This window comes from Yarrowia lipolytica, chromosome 1F (genome assembly GCF_001761485.1).
Source record: "Yarrowia lipolytica chromosome 1F, complete sequence".
NCBI classification, from domain to species: Eukaryota; Fungi; Ascomycota; class Dipodascomycetes; order Dipodascales; genus Yarrowia; species Yarrowia lipolytica.
Window position 1 is genome coordinate 828845 of NC_090775.1, and position 15720 is coordinate 844564.

At 50.2% G+C, this 15720-nt stretch overlaps 6 protein-coding genes across 6 annotated transcripts; 3 read left to right on the forward strand and 3 right to left on the reverse strand.

The window, feature by feature from the left end:
- Nucleotides 1-440: 440 nt before the first annotated feature.
- On the forward strand, nucleotides 441-2547 carry YALI1_F08292g (uncharacterized protein; the record flags this gene model as incomplete). The annotated part of the gene is made up of 2 exons (XM_066094441.1): nucleotides 441-526; nucleotides 1665-2547. 2 exons carry the CDS (start codon nucleotides 441-443, stop codon nucleotides 2545-2547), a joined length of 969 nt encoding a protein of 322 aa, XP_065950513.1.
- Nucleotides 2548-3636: 1089 nt separating this feature from the next.
- On the forward strand, nucleotides 3637-4707 carry YALI1_F08324g (uncharacterized protein; the record flags this gene model as incomplete). Its single annotated transcript, XM_505039.3, has 1 exon — nucleotides 3637-4707. One exon carries the CDS (start codon nucleotides 3637-3639, stop codon nucleotides 4705-4707), a length of 1071 nt encoding a protein of 356 aa, XP_505039.1.
- A 211-nt stretch (nucleotides 4708-4918) lies between these two features.
- YALI1_F08349g (uncharacterized protein) lies at nucleotides 4919-6112 on the reverse strand (the record flags this gene model as incomplete). The annotated part of the gene is made up of 1 exon (XM_505040.3): nucleotides 4919-6112. The coding sequence occupies one exon, from the start codon at nucleotides 6110-6112 to the stop codon at nucleotides 4919-4921; it is 1194 nt and encodes a 397-aa protein (XP_505040.1).
- Nucleotides 6113-7479: 1367 nt separating this feature from the next.
- On the forward strand, nucleotides 7480-8643 carry YALI1_F08363g (uncharacterized protein; the record flags this gene model as incomplete). The annotated part of the gene is made up of 1 exon (XM_505041.3): nucleotides 7480-8643. One exon carries the CDS (start codon nucleotides 7480-7482, stop codon nucleotides 8641-8643), a length of 1164 nt encoding a protein of 387 aa, XP_505041.1.
- Nucleotides 8644-8946: 303 nt separating this feature from the next.
- Nucleotides 8947-10398, reverse strand: YALI1_F08392g (uncharacterized protein; the record flags this gene model as incomplete). The annotated part of the gene is made up of 1 exon (XM_505042.3): nucleotides 8947-10398. One exon carries the CDS (start codon nucleotides 10396-10398, stop codon nucleotides 8947-8949), a length of 1452 nt encoding a protein of 483 aa, XP_505042.3.
- A 3190-nt stretch (nucleotides 10399-13588) lies between these two features.
- On the reverse strand, nucleotides 13589-14525 carry YALI1_F08431g (40S ribosomal protein eS1; the record flags this gene model as incomplete). Its single annotated transcript, XM_505043.4, has 2 exons — nucleotides 13589-14324; nucleotides 14494-14525. The coding sequence occupies 2 exons, from the start codon at nucleotides 14523-14525 to the stop codon at nucleotides 13589-13591; spliced, it is 768 nt and encodes a 255-aa protein (XP_505043.2).
- Between the last annotated feature and the right edge of the window lie 1195 nt (nucleotides 14526-15720).

Sequence of the window (15720 nt, forward strand, 5' to 3'; positions counted from 1 at the left end):
AGTCACATCATGTGACATGCATAAAGTTTAAACGATAGATGGTAGTGACGATGAGCCCGAATATGGGCGAGACCAAGTGTAATCGTTCAGCGATGTATTTGATGGGATCGTAGCTCATCATTTGGATTGAGTGAATTTATGCCCAAGAAATTTCTCAATTAAAAAAGCTCATAATCTGTTATTACAAGTAAGGTTTTAGATGGAGAGAAGTTTATTTTGTCATAATCTGTGGGCTGAAAAATATCAATATAAAAAAAACAAATAAAAAAAAGGGTCGTAGGTGATTCTACAATAAGGCGTTTCGCCTCATCAATACCGCCGCCGGGTTCGTCACTTTGCCCGTTCTACTCGCCGTGCTGACTATTAAAGTTAATCATCGCCATATTCAATATTCTGCCAGTTGACTCCCAAGACTCTCGACAAAACCAACACATCTCGAAATGGAAGAGGAAACGGGCCCCAAGGTGACCGTGCGAAAGATCGAGCCGGATTCGGTCGATCTGGTGCTTCAGAATGTCGATTTAGCGTGAGTATTACGAGGGCCACACGGCCTCTCGGCGGATGTTCGACGATGGATTGAGAGAGGAGAGAATCGTGTTGTGGGGAGATTGTGCGGGAGACACAGACGTGATACGTTGTGAGGGGTATCAAGAGACACAGACATGATGTCATGTGATGGGAGCGATGTGTGAAGGGGATTCGATGAGGTGGCAAGATGAGATGGTGAAGGAGAAGGTGGCAACTTGATGGATGCCAACTTGATTGGTGGAGTGATTTGCTGCTGAATGAATGTGACTTTCGAGACTAAGGTGTCATTTGGTGACTGTCAAACAAGCAATGGGAGGACGATGTCTACGGTCTGATTCTTGGCCTGGGCCTGGTTCTGATCCTCGTTCTTGTTCTGTTCGGATGATATGTTAATGTTACTCTAAAGATGACCATGAGTTCAGTTGGAATCATTCTTCACACTACCCCCTCGAAACTACTGCTTCAGTGTCGATACCATATGTCAGGCGGGGTCTCCTTAGACATAGACTGCGGTACGTCGGGAGAGCGTGGAGACTGCCATCACGCGCTCTATCAGACGAAGTATTCCCAGGCATATCAGACTCACGCGCTACCCGAGGATATCTTCGTGTAAGCCATTCAACAGATACATTCCACAGATACATTCCACAGATACATCCAACAGATACATCCAACAAACTCAATCCAACTTTTCTTACATTTAACGGGTCCTCCCACTCTCACCTAGATCTGATGCCGTTTAATGCGAGCCAGACTCACCATGACCTCTACCTGACGCCCAGGTATATATACTGAAGTTGCTCCTGGGTTACCACGGCTCATCATCTGACTTTGTTTTGCTGAAGTTCAGCTGAACCCGTCTTTCCATCAGGCGTCACTGTTTAGGTAGTTTGGACCCAAGACTGTCTTTCCACTCGCTGAAATCGAGAGACTGCCTCGTCTTACGTGTTTTTGCCTGAAATGACAGGTTTTGTCGGTCTCTGGAATCTAGTGTTGTTTCAATGGGATGATATCATCACGTCTTCTGCTTCGCTCAAGGAGAAAACTTCCTGTCTGCCTAGGAATCACGTCCGTCTCTGAGTCTCCTCACTGGCTCTCACTGCTCGAAGCGCAAGTGTTCACTCTTACTAACCCAGCCTTGCCAACTCTCTCCGACGAGTCATGCTGGCCGAGATTCCCACGCTCGCCATCGACCTGGTCGAAATTTCCACAAACACCTCCGTGCTCGCTGACGAGTTCATTTCACACCGTCTGGGTCTCATTCCGCTGGACTCCCAGGACGTGAACGATCTCGAGTACAGTCGAGACTGTGTTTGTGACGAGTATTGCGACAAGTGCTCCGTTGTGCTCATGCTGGACGCCACGTGCACTGGCGACGACACCATGGACATCTACTCCCGTGATCTCATGGTGCACACTACCCCCGAGCGGCCCGAGCTCGGCAAGCCCATCTACACGGACCCGGCCAAGAAGGGCATTCTCATCTGCAAGCTGCGTAAGAACCAGAGTCTGCGCATCAAGTGCATTGCCAAAAAGGGCATTGCCAAGGAGCACGCCAAGTGGAGTCCCTGTGCGGCCATTGGCTTCGAGTACGACCCCTGGAACAAGCTCAAACACACCGACTACTGGTACGAGGAGAATGCCGAGGAGGAGTGGCCTCTGAGTAAGAATGCAGACTGGGAAGAGCCTCCCAAGGAGAACGAGCCGTTTGACTACAATGCCAAGCCCAACAAGTTTTACATCAACGTGGAGGCTACCGGCGCCCTGACGCAGTACGAGGTGGTGCTGCGAGGCATGCAGGTGCTGCAGAAGAAGCTGGCTGAGGTGGTGATGATTCTGGGCGATAGGGACGGCGCCGGTGGTGCTGCAGGCCGAAACGGAGGCCAGACTCAATATGGAAATGAGACCCAGTACGGAGGAGGAACCCAGTACGGAGATACTCAGTATGGAGGACCTACGTTTGGAGGTAATGACGAGGGATTCAAGTCCGAGTATGGGACCAATGGAGGGTGGTATTAGAGGAGGGAATATGAGGACCTAGTCCCTTTTTTGCCGATCCAGGACAGATATCCTGGAGAAGTTTCGAGTGGGAGAAGTCATTTCAGTGAAGAGTCGAGCCCCCCACCATGGCAAACTCCGACGAGGAGATGGATAGCATAGCTGGAAGTGTGGACCCAATCTATCTCAGGTACAAATGTCTGGGTCGACTGAGTACTCGTACAAATATTGGAGGAATGTGTAACTATAGGAAAATTAATTATTACAAGAATGCGATGTTTGTACCGACAAAGACTGCTTCTATTTCGAGTTTTTGTGTGACAAAGAAAATGACCCGGCTCAGAATTGGCAGCGCTTCCCGTTGATAGTCATATTATATAGAAGTACAAGTATTCTTAAGTACATACTTGGGTCTACTGCCGTCTGTTCTAGTGTCCCAACCAAACTCAAGTAGATGAGAGATGTTCAATTTGCTTCAGACGGCTCCAGTCGCATTATTTATATTGTAATGTACTGTTTTGAAAGGTCTTAATGATAATTCCATCTGGGGGATACATTATGTGACATTTTATTTTTCTCTGGGATGCTTGGAACCCTGGATTGGAACCCCCAGCGGACTTTTTCCTTAACAAAAGTTCAACTATAGTACAGTATGTACAAGACAACTGTGGAGACTAGGACACACCACGATCGTTCTGCGCGGAAGGCATACTATTGGAGTTGTAAATATGTTTGAATGTGCTAATACCGACACTTGCCATTATTCTATTCTCATTCTGGAGCTACTTGTTCAGTTGTTTTTTCCATCTTTGTTTCCTTTTTTTCCCCTTTTTTTCCCCCTTTTTTTCTTATTTTATTTATCAGACTCTACTCTACTCTACCCTCCTCCATTGGTGATGCTTGCACTACTATAACAACAACCTAATGAAAATCGTCTAAACGAATTCATGGAAAAAAACGCCCCTCTTCTGACACTCCAGTACCGCTACTGGTCTCTTCGCGACCGCCTCCACATGACCACCAGATGCGAGCGTGCAGCTACTGCATATATGCAGAAATAAATATCTTTTTAATGCACCAACTTTCGATCCTCATCACTACAACTACAAGATGGCGAAAAAAGAAACCAAACACACGCCGCTGACAAAACTCAAGTTCCAGGACCCCATCTTCGGCATCTCGTTCCACCCGGAACAACCGCGGTTCGTCGTGGGCTCGTCCACAGGAACAGTGACGGCATACAAGTACAGCGTGGACCCACAATCCGCTACCTGTGGAGCCCCCGAGGTGGTGTGGACCACCAAGAGACACAAGGGTAGCTGCCGGGCGCTCATCTACTCGGAGGACGGCTCATCTGTCTACTCCGTGGGCTCTGACGGAGTAATCAAACGAGCCGATTCCCAGTCAGGCAAAGTGCGAGCCAAGAACACAGAGTCCCTGCCCTCCACGCCGTCGTGCATCGTGCGATCCGAGGCGTACGTGGCGGTTGGATGCGAAGACGGCTCGATTGTAGCGTTCGACAAGACCAGTCTGGCAGAGAAACACCGGGCCGAGGGAGCCCATGACGGAGAGTGTGTCAACGCTCTGCTTGAGCTGACTCATCAGAACAAACACTCGTTTGCATCGCTCGGCTCAACTACCGCCTGTGTGGTCGACGTGCGGAAGGGCGTCAAATCCACCTCCGACGACCAGGAAGACGAGATTCTGTGCGGAACCATGGCGGCCAAAGACATGGGAGTGTGTGGCATGTCCCAGGGACAGATCACAACGTGGACCCTGGGATTCAACGACCAGCAGAACCGAGTCAAGCTGTCAGAGGAGTCCATTGACGCTGTTATCGGCGCGGAAGACGACTACGAGGTGTACGCTGGAGGAGGAGAGGGAATCGTGTGGCTGGCCAACGTCAAATCAGGCAAGAAACTCGATCAGTTTGTGCACTCGCGCAACGACGAGGTTTCGTTTCTTGACCTGGATTACCAGTACCGGCTCGTCACGGCTTCCATGAACTCGCTCAAACTGTGGCCCACGGCTGACGACGAGCAGAAACAGGCCGAGGTGGCTGCCGCAAAGGGAGCCGAGGAGGAACAGAAAGCTGCGCCGTCTGGACCGCCCCGAAAGAAGCACAAAAAGGTCAAGAACAAGGCCCATAACCCCGGAGTTGCCCATTTTGGAGATCTCTAAGCAGCCGCTGTTCAGACTCAGACAAGTCACTATTAAGATCATTGTATATATATCTATTCACAGAGTTGTGTCAGTTATCGAAGAAGAGCACACCAGGTTCGCCTGCACTTGTACTATCTATCACCATTCAAGTTTGATTCTATTCTATTAGTTGTTTTATGTACTGGTGGTGGAAAGGTACAGTGGGAAATTGCCCTCCTTCGAGCCGTGTCTAGTAGAAACCAGCCAGTCGCATACCCCAATCGGCAAGAATACCGGCAGACATGATATGACCGGTATTGATGTTGGATCGGAAGTGCTTTCCACAGTCGACGGGGTCGTCCAGATCAACAGTCTTGATCATCTTGCCCAGTCGGTAAGAGACCCAGGTGAAGGCCGAGTAGAATCCGGGACCCATGTCGGCGTAAACGCCGGCTCCAAACAGCAGACCCAGCTGGCCGAGAGTGAGCACAGTCATGATGGACTTGGAGTTGTCGCCCCAGGCAAGAGCGGTACTCTTGATTCCGGCCTCTACATCAAAGACCTTGTCCTGGTGGGCGTAGATAGTGTCGTAGACCATACACCATAGGAAGTTGGAGCCCCACAGCGACAGCATGACGGGCCAGCACCACACTCCCATGGCGGGAGGACCCAACAGAGCAGCCCAGGTGAAACACAGCGAAAGAATTGCCTGGGGGTAGTAGGTAAACCGCTTGAACAGAGGATAAGTCATGACAAAGGGCATGGACAGGGCTCCGAGCCACCAACAGTTCATGGGCAACAGCATGAGGATTCCGAGACCGGCAGCACACTGGGCTCCGAGGAAAGCCACGGCCTGCTTGACCGACACGTCGCCGGCAGCAATGGGTCTATCAAACGTTCGGGCGACCTGGGCGTCCAGTTTCCGGTCGAGAATGTCGTTGATGGTGCAACCGGCGGATCTCATGATAAAGGCTCCGATTCCAAACAGCGACAGCGTGTAGAGGGTGGGAGCGACGGCGGCGTGGCTCATGTAGGCCGCCATTCCAATTGACCACACTCCCGGGTTGAACAGCAGCCAGGTTCCCACGGGCTTCTCCATTCGCATCAGTCGGGCATAGGGGATCATGCTCTTGGGCAGAGAATAGACAAACCGTTCGGGGAGAGTCATGGCGGCTAGCTCCGCCTCTCGGGCGGCCTGGAACTGCGTTTTGAGATCAATTGTGGCCTTCTCAGGGTCCACAGGCTCTAACGGGGTGTTTTCCAGCACCTTGACCTCCTCAAGCAGCTCGTCAGGAACGGGGGTCTTGAGCTCCTCCTTGGAGGGAGCCTTGGGCAGATTCACCTTGTCGACGGACGAATAGAGGCGGGCGGGGTGGGACCATGTCAAGTGACGGATCGAGGCTCCTGTCGGTCGCACGACTCGGGCCAGTCTCAACGCTAGCATCGTGTTGTATCTGGGTGACTGGGGTTGGTGTCTGACTGCTCCTGTCTGTCTAACACCTTGCTTTCGGGAATTGACATTGGCAGTAGAGTATATGCAGCGTCTCAGGCTCGAACTGAATTGAGGTTAATAGTCAGGCAGTCGAACGAATAAATGGCGCACAAATGAGATGATGGGTTGAGGTGGAATGGCAATGGAAATGGGAGCATGTTTATATATAACTTGTTGCGGTTGCTGTCGATGTTTTTGTGTAACTAGTTGGTCTACTAGCACTCACTCTGGAGTGAACTACTTGCACTATAACTACCTCGGAGATAAGCATAAGTGGCCGTTGTAAAACGTTTCTCGGCTTTTGAAGCGTGCCAAATGTTACGCTGGAGATTGTCGGTGGTTGGTTGGACGTGTTTTTGTGGATTGGCACGTTCTTTCGGCGTCAGAATCCCCCCAAACCCCTTTCAAACGCGCCACTTTGTTGAAATCCAGTAGAATGCTTATTTACTTGACAAGCACTTAAGAGAGAAATCCTGCTGAGGGTTGGTTTTCGGTCATAGAGCTGAGTGTCGTCTGAATTAGTTCTTAGGAGATGTAAACGACCCTGTAGATTGCTCTCATTTCAAAATATCCTCCCTCTACAGTACAAATGTTTTGAAAAAATACTGTATTGGTGTTGGTCGCTGTTTTCTTGGTAGTTAACATGTTACTTAGATTAGCCGCTTCTACGATGACCCGATCGAACTCGTTCATCTTGTACCCGATTTGAATGATCTCACTCAGAAATTTCACTACTGACAGATATCTTACCATTTTCGTGTTAATCTTAGCCCCATCTCCTTTCAAAGACCCTCATCATAGCTACTGTTCTCCGTTTCGATCCCATCTAAGAAAGAGTCGATAGTGCCAAACAAAATATCTCGATCTCCACAGGCTCCTTGGGAAAGGGGGGGGGGGGGTTCGCTTCCCTTTCAACGGGAGGCGAATCAGAACAAAAAAATGAATACAAGTTGCTCATACAAACCTCCCTGTCAGGTTTCCATTGGTGAAAAACAGCCACGAGCGCAACATCGTGAACGAGAAGATCAAGGACTACGCTGAATCACTCCACAGTCAGATCACTCCAACTGACTCGCTAAATAATGGGCACAACAATTCCAACTTTGACACACTAACTAATCTCGCCATTGTAAATAAAATGCACTTTTCGGATCTTCTCTGCGATCCCCACAGCCCACTCTAGGCGCATTCTCAACCCCCCATTCAACTATACGAGGAAAACGACCGATACACACGAACAAGAAGAAAAAAAAGGTTACACCACCCAAACACTAATCACACCAACATCACGACACTCCCGCAACATCTACAGACACAATATGATCCACCAGGCCTCCACCACCGCTCCGGTGAACATTGCGACACTCAAGTACTGGGGCAAGCGAGACCCTGCTCTCAATCTGCCCACTAACAACTCCATCTCCGTGACTTTGTCGCAGGATGATCTGCGGACCCTCACCACAGCCTCGTGTTCCCCTGATTTCACCCAGGACGAGCTGTGGCTCAATGGCAAGCAGGAGGACGTGAGCGGCAAACGTCTGGTTGCGTGTTTCCGAGAGCTGCGGGCTCTGCGACACAAAATGGAGGACTCCGACTCTTCTCTGCCTAAGCTGGCCGATCAGAAGCTCAAGATCGTGTCCGAGAACAACTTCCCCACCGCCGCTGGTCTCGCCTCATCGGCTGCTGGCTTTGCCGCCCTGATCCGAGCCGTTGCAAATCTCTACGAGCTCCAGGAGACCCCCGAGCAGCTGTCCATTGTGGCTCGACAGGGCTCTGGATCCGCCTGTCGATCTCTCTACGGAGGCTACGTGGCATGGGAAATGGGCACCGAGTCTGACGGAAGCGACTCGCGAGCGGTCCAGATCGCCACCGCCGACCACTGGCCCGAGATGCGAGCCGCCATCCTCGTTGTCTCTGCCGACAAGAAGGACACGTCGTCCACTACCGGTATGCAGGTGACTGTGCACACTTCTCCCCTCTTCAAGGAGCGAGTCACCACTGTGGTTCCCGAGCGGTTTGCCCAGATGAAGAAGTCGATTCTGGACCGAGACTTCCCCACCTTTGCCGAGCTCACCATGCGAGACTCAAACCAGTTCCACGCCACCTGTCTGGACTCGTATCCTCCCATTTTCTACCTCAACGACGTGTCGCGAGCCTCCATTCGGGTAGTTGAGGCCATCAACAAGGCTGCCGGAGCCACCATTGCCGCCTACACCTTTGATGCTGGACCCAACTGTGTCATCTACTACGAGGACAAGAACGAGGAGCTGGTTCTGGGTGCTCTCAAGGCCATTCTGGGCCGTGTGGAGGGATGGGAGAAGCACCAGTCTGTGGACGCCAAGAAGATTGATGTTGACGAGCGGTGGGAGTCCGAGCTGGCCAACGGAATTCAGCGGGTGATCCTTACCAAGGTTGGAGGAGATCCCGTGAAGACCGCTGAGTCGCTTATCAACGAGGATGGTTCTCTGAAGAACAGCAAGTAGGCAGGGGGCAGAAACAAGAATGGCCAAAGGTTACGCGCCAATGGCAACAGGTTTGTGACACGAGTGAAGCTGACACGAGTGTGTAGATAATTAATGTACATGTAAAGATGGAACTTTTTGCTAGGTGTTGTAGCACCAACTCGTTCAGCCGTGGTGCATATCAGGTACGCCTGCATCTTCTAATATACATCACATACAATTACAATAAAATTAAATATGGGTCATCTCAGCATCAAAAGTGAGTATCTACTCTTAGATGTCACTTTCGAGCTTCTCTCTGCTGTGCTCTCTCGTTTAGGTGTCTTACCACTTGCTCTCATGATCCTCAGTGACACCAAGAATCTCAATTTCGATGGGATCTCCCTCAACGGGCTCCAGAGTGCCCCGGAAAAGACCAACGGGCTGGATGTAGTAGGAAGCAGCCAGACCCAGATCCTTCTCCTCGCCTCGAGCGCCCTCGGGGTAGAAAGTCAGATCAACCTTGCCGTCGTCAGTTTTGATCTTCCACTCGCCCAAGGGGTTCTTTCGGTCAAACTCGAAAATGGCGTTTCCAACAGGGTAGATGTCGCCGTCCACCCAGATGGCGTTCTCGTTCTTGCCCATGTAGCCCTGCTGCAGGTTGAAGCCGAGGTCCTTGGTGTGAGCGGAGGCCCAGAGCCATTCGGTGTTTCGGGCCAGCAGACCGTTGGACGAGTCCAGGGAGGCCACGGCGTTCTCGGGCAGATCAAACTCTAGGTCCTTGGTCTTGTGATGCTCCTTAAGGAGCACGTGGCCCTTGATGGGCAGACCGGAGGTCTTGTGAGTGGAGTGGGCGATCCAGTTGGCTCGAGCGACGGAGCACAGGATGGGCGCGCCCTTGAGATCAATTTCGGCCTCAATGGCGAGCTTCTTGACGTCGACGGACAGCTTGAGCACGTCGCCCTCTCGGGTGAACTGGATCTTGTTGCCCAGAGAAGAGTAGAGAGCGTTTCCAAACGCTCGGTCCTGGATCTCGCACTTGGTCAGCAGAGGCACAGCGTTGGAGGTGTAGTGCTTGGTGACCTTTTCCTTCTTTCGGTCAAACATGTAGGCAAAGGCCGTGGACGACCAGCCGACATGACACACAGCAATACCAAAGAAGTAGTCGTCTGCGGCAATGCCAACGTACTCCCACTTCTTGTGGTGCCACTTTGTGTTGTAGGGCTTGGCCTCGAGGCTGTCCCAGGACATGTCCTTAATCTCTCCCTGGAAGATTCCAAAGTTGGGCAGGCCCTTGGAGACCAGCGAGTCGGGGGCCTTGGGGAGACCATTTTCGGTCGCAACCACCGCAGCCTCGTCGGCCACCGCCGCGTCGGCCTCGGCAGCAATTTCGGGCATGTCCTTGGCCACCACGGCTGCTGCGGGGTTTGAGGGCTCGACCAGGTCAATGTCCACGGGCTTGCCTCCGTCGGTCTTGAGCGGGGCGTCCGCAGGCACGTTTTCGGGCTTGTCGGGGTCCGCTCCGGCCAGAGCCTCGTCCGGAAGGTAGTCTTCGGGCTCGGCTGTACCCTGTGCGAGCTTGGCGCTCTTGTCAATGGCTTCGGCAGTGGGGTTGAAGGGTTCCGAGGTGTTGTTTGTATTTTCAGCTGTGGCGGGTTCGGTTTGGTCGGCGGTCTCGGTGGGTTCGGTTTCAGTGATGGTGTCGGTAACGGTTTCGGTGACGGTGCCATTGCCGTTCACGTCGAGTTCGGCAATGCCCTGTTCCACCGTGTCGATTTCCTTGCCCTTGTCGGTCATTATTGCGGTGTGATGAAGATGTGGAGAGGTCTGGAATGGGTTCTGTGCAACTATCACTATCAGTCGGTACAGTTCAGTCAGTTGCGTTTGAGTTTCACAAGGCTGACGAGTGGGCTTTATTTGGGGCTATTTTGGGCAGGGCTGTTTTTTACTTTGCTACCGACGTGTAGACTTCGTGGAGCGGGGGGCCAGCAAGACGAGTAGGTGAGGCGGTTCCGGGGCGATTTCTGGCGGCGAAAAAACGTCAGTAGGGTCTTGAAGCTATGACGAATCGATTTCGGCGGGAAAAACCCGCAATTTCGAACCACATCACCACCTTTGAGCCGCCCCTCTTTACCCTGTCCCAACTGCCAAAAGGTGTATCCGTCCCAAAGTTGCCCAGCCCACATAAGGTTGATAGCCGCCTTGAGGTGAGAGATGGCGGAGAATGGAACGAGTAAACAGAGACCGACGGGGGCCCATGGCGCGGCCGAATTGGGACCAACGACGTGTGTGTGTAGAGCGGGTTCTGGCGAGTATTTTGGCAGCATTTCCGGCCGTTTTGGGCTCACGTGATGTCCCATATTTGCTCCCAAAATGAAAGCAGACCAAATGAAAACGGCCCAAATTGCCAAAACGGCCAAAATCGCACCATACCTACTTGTATACACATGCGCACATGTTCCGATACAATGGAGCAGGAATAAATGGAGCGGTGGGATTCGAAAAAGGCGTGGTGAGCCACCTGATCAGAGCGAGCGCCCGAACGCCTCCATACCGTAACTCACGTGGTCGACCCTTGCCAGGCTAAAAAAGCACTATCCCACTTGTACTCGTAGTCTCATGACTGGATCCACTATAGACAATAGCAACCTACAGTTATGGTACCAACTACGGCCCTGCACTTGTAGCTGAGGTTGCTCCTTTTGGAAGGGCCGATCTCCGAAACCGACTCCGAAACCGACTCCGAAACCGACTGCAACGCCCAGAAGACCGCAACTGGTACCCGTACAGCCGTGCTGAAAAGGGTTCTTGGACAGAAGAACGAAAAGAAAAAAAACCAACTTTGCTGGCGGCTGATGAACGGTTTGGGCGGCGATTGGTTGCCGTCAGATTGCTCAGCACGAGAGCTGTATGCAGGATTTCATGATATCTGCGCGCGGCGACGCATGAAATTTATCCTGACGCCAACCGCGGGACCAGTTCGTCTTGATGACTGCTATATTTGGTACAGCTCTTGTGTCCCGTTAGTGCATCTTTGGCCCCCTGAAAATTCTTAATTCGGTTAAAATCTGAGCAAAAATGGAATAAATCTTTTTGGGGCTTTTTTTTTTGTTTTTTGGGAAATCTTTTTCAGCGTCACAACAGAGCAGAGACGAAGGTCAAGCTGGACGGGTGGGAAAATGAAATGATGTGGAATGGACGAGGAGTATAACGTCAAAATGACACGTCTAAAAACGTTGCCAAGAACATAGATTAGGCACGATAAGGTCGATCGCGGTCATGTGACATACCATATCGACGGCGAAGATGTGGTCGAGTCCCTCACATCCCGCTGGCTACAAGTAAGGTCCGTCGCGCGCGTCTCATCACACTCAGGCTTTATGTCTATCGACTCCAGAGTTGGAGGATCTAGTGGAAGAATCGAACCCACAACGTGTCCCAAAAAGCTTGTTGGGTGGCGACGTGTTAGTTGGCTTTTCTGATTATTAGTTGACTTGTTTGGGTAGATGAAGCTGGTTAGTTGAGAAAAGGGCGGAATATCGCTATTTCCGACGTGGAAAGAGTATATTAATGCTCGGTAATACCATCCGGGGAGTTCTTCTGCTTGTCATAACTCTTCTGAGCGCTTCAGAATGGTACGTTATTCCCACTCAAGATCACCCCATACATAATATATAAACATACGCCCCAAGTCTCACTCAAAAATCCGTATGGGCCCGACTGCGAAAAGCGCTCTAATATCGACTAGGGTCGGATGTTGAAAACGGAGGGTAAAATATGAGACGGGATTGTGTGTATTTACAGCTCGTTTGAAGAGCACGTGATTGTCGTAGGGGGAAGTGGTTGCAGTTTGGAAAAGCCGCTACTCTATTACACTTCGTTCGGGGCAATATAGTCGGAAACTAGTTGAAGAGAAAAGTGACTGGGGATTCAAAAGTGGTGTTCCCGAAACGCTACAAAGGTTGATTTTTTTACCAAATAATAGAGGTCTGTTTTGGTCCAGAAAATATAAGCAAATAGATTCCCTTCCTTAACAATATCTCTGGATTTATTTGGTTTTTGTAACTTCCTATGTGTATAAGTTTAGTTGGATTGTTAGTTGAACAAGCGCCGAACGAGGAACACAACATGGTAAAACGGTCAATAGTTGCTAGATGTAGATCGGGGGACTTTCAAAACGTAGTTGGAACGCAATGAAGTACGGTGATCAATTGTTTTGTGGAGTCAGCACACACACGGGCGATCCCAGATAGCTTCCTTTTGGATAGCAATGCATATGGGGTTTCTTTGGGATCTTATCGGTACCAAACATGCTCTTCAGAGTAGGAAAAGTAATATCGACTCCTTTCAACACTATTATAGCTCTCCACTTTACAGCGACCATCGCTGAGAGAACCCAGTGTTTTTGGTACTACTTTTAGTGTCTGTGAGGAAGGCTACGAGTACTGTATATACGATCGATACAGGAGACTCTCAGAGTCCCAGGGTCGCCAGAGCAGTATTTGAAGACGTTTCAGAAGTGTTCTATTCGAATTTTATTCGGAATGTCTTGAATCACCGAGCCGTTTCTTAGACATAGCGTGACCAGAGTGCCTTATAGGTTGTATACCCTTCGGCTACAAATGGCGGGGAGTGGTTCTAGAAGATAAGGAGTCCATGAATATGTCTCTAGAAGTTTACTGGCTCTAATGGCACTAATGAGTAGCTACGATACCAACTTAACGGTTACTAATGTGTTCAGTATTGAATAACCTATTGTACACTGTACTTGTATGATACAGCGGGCATTATGACTGTGCCCTATCACCAGCGTCCTCGTGTGATTGGTCTGTTCGTTGCGTGCAGGATATGATGTCTTTTCATGAACTACTCGTACTTGTAGATCTGCTCGGAACAATCAAGCAGTCTTATAAGGTAACCGGCCATGGCTTCGCTCATGGCTGTTTGATCGGTACAATGAATATTTTATTTTACATGCTTTTACACATTAAACAGACTCAAGAACGACATCCTTGAACTCCCGGTTGACCTTCTTTCCGTTGTCGTCGGTGGCACCTCCGTGAAGAGCGAGCAGAGCTCCGAGGTCGAACTTGGGCTGCTTGAGCAGCTTGACCTTTCGGATGTAGACGTTCTGCAGAGGGTAGATGTTCTGAGTGGCCTTCTCAATCTCTCGGCCAATAACCTCGGGGATGAGCTTGGCGGTGAGCTGAGCAAGAGTCACGTTGGAAGCCTCTCGGACAACAATGTCGGTCATCTTCTTTCGGATCTGGTTGATCTGAGAGGTCTGGGCGTAGGTGGTCTTCTTGACCTGGTTGGCCTGTCGCTTGGTGAAACCGATGACGAAGAGTCGGAGGAAGTAGTCGTCGGAGGTCTTGACGGTGACGTTAGCCTCAATCAGAGTCTGCCACTTTCGGACGAGAGATCGCAGCTTGTCGGAAGTGAAGTCAAAGCCGTGGAAGTTGGTGAGCAGGTTCTTGCCCTGGACCTCGTCAACTCGCAGCTTGACCTTCTTGAAGGAGTGGTCCTCCTGGCCCTGCAGATCAGCAAGGGACACCTCGAGCACTCGGCCCTTGAGGTAGTCGTTGGCGAGTCGCAGACCGGTGGATCGGTTCACGAGGGTCTTGCCGACGTCTCGGTTCTCAAAGGTGGAGGGAGCCTTGATGTTGTACCAGTCCTTCTTGGTGAAGGGGTCGACAACTCGCTTCTTGATACCCTTCTTTCCCCTGCGTTAGTACTGGAGGTTGGAGGTTGGAAGTTGGTAGTGGGTCTTAAGTCAATGTCCACGTCGTCCGAGTTGTCCAGTCGCCATCACTCGACATCTACCCTATGTCCACATCTCTCGACATCTACCCCAATCGAATCGATTCTCGTCATGCCCGCTGTAATACTCACTTAGAGAGTCGCTTGTTCTTTCCCTGAGCCATGGTGTTTAATCACGTCTTAATGTCGAACGGTGTTGAAGAAAGATGAAATAAGTATGAAGGGTTTTTTCATACACGCTTTTCGAATTAGGGTTTCTTGGGAGTTACCAACCCCCAAGAGTGTTTGGGTGCGGTACGCAGTGGGAAAACGCAGTCACATCACGTGATGTCCGAATGGGACCCAACCCCGGCGTGACGTTGGGACTACTCCCGGCGGATATTCTGGCACGCAAACTTCTCAGCCCGTTGGTCACATGATTATGATGTCATACTTGCCAAATTGATGAGACGCTGTCAACCCAGCGAGTGGAATAAGGTGGAATGAATTTAGGTCATTTGGTACCAGTGCAATTACAGTGGGGGGAAAAAAGAGTATTATAGGGTAGGATTTTGGGACATATTTTGGGGCGTAAATGGGGAATAAAATGGGAGTAAAAATGACATAAAAAAATAAGATAAAGTTGCATGTTAAAAATTAAAAAAAAAATTAAAAAATTAAAAAATTAGAACAATGTCATAATTGACCCAGAGAAGAAATATTGGGGTTTCTGATCAGTTTGATTAACTCTGACGGCTGTAAATCACCATCATAATTGGCCTACTTGTTTGTACAAATACGACTGCGGTACCATACCAGCTCATCTCGTCATAGTTCTGATGCATATGTGGGGAAGAGATGAGGGAGAAAGAGTTGCCCGTTTGTGATTTCAGATGGATTTGCTGTTGTTGGTTTTTCGTGGTGTATCTCGCCATTACGTGACTTGACTTTGCTCTGATATTACCCTTTCTGATTACAATGGTCGGTCTACATGGCGATACGAGTACGAGTACGAGTACATACTACGACTCACTCGAACCAGCAGCACCCTGCAAGAAGCACGTGGTTTGAACTCTTTCTAAAGATACGAGGACATCTTGAAAAATGTTTTGCAGACAACTGGAATGGCGGGTCACGTGGTTTGGAGCCGTTTCCTTTACCAATGATGTCTTCTAGTCTCTGTTGGCACCAGTGTACAAGTACTCGTACCACAATTATGTCCAGCATAGCTCCATATCTGGACTGAGAAGTTTCATGAAGAGTCCAAGAAGCTGATCCCATTAGATTGCCCGGTTGAAAAATCAGGTTTTTCAAGCTTCTTTTGGTCTTGAAGTAATCGAGTTAGAAAAAGAAGTACTGGTGTGGATAGTAAAGGGAAAG